The sequence below is a fragment of the Zingiber officinale genome, chromosome 3B, assembly GCF_018446385.1.
Source record: "Zingiber officinale cultivar Zhangliang chromosome 3B, Zo_v1.1, whole genome shotgun sequence".
Taxonomy (NCBI): domain Eukaryota; kingdom Viridiplantae; phylum Streptophyta; class Magnoliopsida; order Zingiberales; family Zingiberaceae; genus Zingiber; species Zingiber officinale.
The window spans coordinates 49,326,642-49,330,989 of NC_055991.1; the positions used below are offsets into that span (position 1 = coordinate 49,326,642).

The 4,348-nt window shown below is 35.8% G+C and overlaps 1 protein-coding gene across 1 annotated transcript; it reads left to right on the forward strand.

Annotated features, from left to right (window-relative positions):
• Nucleotides 1–333: 333 nt before the first annotated feature.
• On the forward strand, nt 334–1,897 carry LOC121968271. The gene is made up of 2 exons (XM_042518717.1): nt 334–1,356; nt 1,428–1,897. Exons 1-2 carry the CDS (start codon nt 379–381, stop codon nt 1,878–1,880), a joined length of 1,431 nt encoding a protein of 476 aa, XP_042374651.1. The 5' UTR covers nt 334–378; the 3' UTR covers nt 1,881–1,897.
• The last annotated feature ends 2,451 nt before the right edge of the window (nt 1,898–4,348 follow it).

Below are 4,348 nucleotides of genomic sequence, written 5' to 3' on the forward strand. Positions count from 1 at the left end.
CAAATCTAATTTCTCTCAAATTCATATATTAATTCTCTTAATTAGTTTATCAAATTTATAAATATATTATCAATTATATTAATTTTAAATTCGTATTTAATTAAGTTTATAATTGCTATAAAAAAAAGCAAATAACAATTTGGTTTTTTCCTATATTTGCTAATTGATATTATAACAGATGTAAAAAAGTAAATAAATAAAATAATTATCTCAATTTAAGAAATTACTATTTTAGAAATTTTTCATACCTTACTTGTTTTTCTATATTATTGTTTAACATTTAATTATGAGAATTATATACCTCGTGATTTCCTCGACAAATAAATAGTAAAGGGGCGGCGGCGATACTTCGATCCCAACGCCTTTGCTCACCTCTTGATGGCGGACCACGACAACACCCCGTGTGAGCCGCCTGCGGTCCGTCGCCATCGCCGTCGCCGCCGCAGCTCAATTGGATGCCGCCGTAATGATGTGCAGCAGCAGGATGGCTCAGCGGAGGACCGCCTCACTTCCCTCCCCGAAGACCTCCTCTTCTGCGTCCTCTCCTTCCTCCCCATCAAGCAGTGCGTCGCCCTCTCGGCCCTCTGCTCCGACTTCCGCCGCCGCCTCCCTTCCCTCATACCCCGACTCGACACCTTCAGCCTTTACGTCGTCGGCGATGTCATCCCCCAACAGCACACCTTCCCCCGCGCCCTGATCCGCCAATGCCACATCCGCTTCTCCGACATCACATATTTATCCAAACGCCCCGAGCGGCTGCTCGTCAAGGATCTCGTCGAGTCGGGCGTCCAAGATCTCACCCTCGAATGCTCCAACGAGCATTGGACTAATACCAACTTCAGGAGAAATTGCAGGTTCTTGGGCATCAGGTCGCTGAGGAGTCTCTCCTTGCACAGAATCACGGTCCGCCACCGTCTGCCAATTGCCTGCACCCTTCTCACCTTCCTCAAAATGGAATATTGCAGCCTTCTCGACCATGATTTCCTGTTCGCCTTGCTCGCCTCCTGCCCTTTCCTCGAGACTCTGCATTTCTTGTGTTGCCACAACTTATACATGAACAAACTAAGCATCCACTCCGCCTCCATCAAGCATCTAGTCGTATTATACAAGACTCTCATCTTCCCCCCCATCGACGTCCACTGCCCAAAGCTTGAGTCGTTCACCGTCAACACCACTGCGCTGCGCATTGAAGCGCCCAAGGTCCGGAACGCGTCATTACTTCTTAGCCTCAATCCACTTGCAGATCCTCCAAATGCATTGATGAAGCTTCTCGGAACTCCTCCTTTTCGAACAGCTGCTTTTCGAACGACAGACGTTTGTCTCATGCTGAAGCTGAATTCTAGCACAATCACAAACGTGAGAGAAGATCGATGAAGCTGACCTTCATTTTTTATGCATACTCTAACATAATTTACTTTGGTTGACAGATATTAACAGCAGAAAACGAATTTGATAGATTTATTTATCCGGAAATCAAAGAGGACGTCCTGATCTTCAACTTTGACTTCAATCTGAAAGATCAATCATCATCAATGATATTATCCCAACTGCTGCTCCAGGTGTACAATGACTACAATTCTGAGTTTGATATACAGGAAAATTCTACTCATATACAGAGCACCAATGAAACAACAAGGGTCGATCACTTGCTTCATGGCTGTACCGACGTAGAGCTAATTAAATTACAAATGAGAATGCCCGAGAAGACGTTTGAAGGGTTTCTCTCGAATCCGGAGAAGATGGAGGAATTAAAGCAAGTGGGATTGCAAAAGCTGAGAAGTCACACCAGCAGAGAGCAGTTCACTGATATATTAGCATCTAATGAGCCCCTAGTCCAAGTATCCTCGAGTATCACTAACTGCATTGAAATGAAATTTTAGTATAATCGATATGAATGTTTTCGCCCTTTGTTAATTAACTTAAAGAGAAATTCTTAAGTGTTGGATTTGAGTCTCAGTTAATGCATTTCTATTGGCTAGTTTATGATTTGCTAGCTTTAGATAACCTTTACATTACATTATATTACAAATTTGATTACATTACAAGTTAGATTACATTACACCCAACCAAACGTAACCTAATGCTTATAAAATCTGCTAATAAGATGAATATTGAGGTAAAGGTAATGTTGTGAATGCCTATTGATCTAGTAGCTATAAAAGTGAAGGTTACAAGTGATAGCCAAAAGTGATGATCATTGTAGGGATCGTATGTTAATGGCTTACAAGTGCCAATATAATAATTTCAATTAATTAACCTTATGGTTTACTAATATACTTTTTTGTTATTAAAATAGCTTGACTTTTTGTCCTTTTTTTATTAATAATATAAAATATATGAACAGAACGCCCTTAGTGCTGTTGTTTGCCCATTTTTGTCCCTCAATGTATCTAATCCACCACTCGAAGCATTCTGTAGAAGTTAACATAATAAAAATAAAACATTAAAAAAATAATTGGATTTAATTTATACAAATTAAATAAATAATATTTTTACAGAAAATTTATGCGCAAAAGAGACTTTGTATCAAAGTTTATCTAGACAAGATTTTACTTAAATGGATATTTCTGATGTTTCTGAAACAAGATGGTCCAGTTGTAGTAGCATTTCAATTGAATCGGGTTTGACTGATTCAACTCTTGGATACAATTTACAAAATACACTTTCTCGATCGGTCATCATCATGGTGACCGTTTTACTTACCTTTATTTTTTTTGTCAATTAGTCAAAATAAAGAGAAGGTTGCAAACACAATTAGCAATGCCATCATGTTGGTAGCTAAATCGATATGTTCTTCAGTAGAATACTTCCATGTACATAAACATTACCTGAAAGTTGAATCCAAAAGAGTTGATTTCCAATTATGCTATCTGATGAATAAACTACAATGTAATAGGAAAACATTGCAATATAAGAAAAGGAGAAAGTGATGAGTTAAAGATAAAGAGAATTTCCTCTCCTTTTGATTGCCTGTGGAGTAGAGCACAAATCTCAGAGAGTGGGATGCCTCCGGCTGTGATAAATTCGTCTTTGAATTGACCCTTAAGGTGTGAGAGACAGAATAAACAAGATAAATTTAATCGAATTTTAGACGGTTCAAGATGCGATACTCAAACTGAGAACCCAAAATGCATACTTTTCCCACTATTTTAAACTGACATTGTTTTAGAATATGTCTGCAACCAAATCCTAAAAGAGACGACTAAGTTGGTTCAAAAGTCTGGGAGACGCAAAATTTAAGTGAAACAAACAAAGTAAATGTAACCTCGCATTTCAATAAATATCTCCCAAATCGTTTTACCAAATTGAGCCGTGAAGGAAATGAATTAGATGCCTTAGTTTTCTATGATAAACAATCATGGATTTACGAGCTGAAGAACAAAATTACACATTCAATCCTTATCCAAATAGTTTGGTAAACGCCTCAAATTTACAATTTGGCAAACATGAAAAAGAAGTTTTTCCTAGAGAAGAATATTAGTATGAAAACCTTCAATTACTAGACAAATAACAGAGAATTTAGAACTGAAATATAAAAGTTACTGCAAGCTGATCTTTATACTGGGAAAGGATGTGCTTCACATCTTCTAAGTAGATGTCTGGTATAAAGTCTACCATAAGCATTCTTGTGCAGAATCAACAAAAATGAACATGGTTAATCAAAAACGAAGCAGAAAAGCATTGAAATCCTTGAGATAATATATTTTGTAGTTAGTCAGTGCATCCATTGTCTAATAATATACAAAAGAAAAGAGGTATAAGATCTACGTCAGGCATTTGTCCGCTAATACAAAATATATGGATTACTTAGCAAAATGCACTAGAAATTACACAATGGAAATTAAACATATGAGATGAGCAAACCGTATTAGTACTTGCAACAACATAGAAGATATTTGATACTTGAGTTGCATGATATGATACTAAAGTGTTTGATATATGCTTTGAGAACGACAACGGAAAGATGAGATGCCTCTCAGGCTCATTATTCCCTTTAGATTATGTATATTGACTTTATAAATATTTTCAAAATTTTATTTTATAAAAACTTAATTGGGACCTTTTGATGAAGGAAATCTTGACATTTATGGGGAATTTTTTTTTTACTGTTAGTAAAACAAATCAAACAAAATAAATAAAAATTAAACTAACAATTACATATATTTAGTTTCAATATTCTGATGATATACAAATTAGTAAAATCCAAATTAAATCATTACATTTTTTAAATATATATAAATTAATATGTTAATTATTATAATGTTCTATATAATAATAAACTAGATGGTTTTCCTACAAATTAATTGTTGACACACGTTTATAATGATTTAAGTTAATTATAATTTAG

Coding starts and splice junctions, on each gene's coding strand:
- LOC121968271 (XM_042518717.1), top strand. CDS start 379: ATGGCGGACCACGACAACACCCCGTGTGAGCCGCCTGCGGTCCGTCGC. Junction 1,357..1,427: donor ATTCTAGCACAATCACAAAC/GTGAGAGAAGAT, acceptor TTTGGTTGACAG/ATATTAACAGCAGAAAACGA.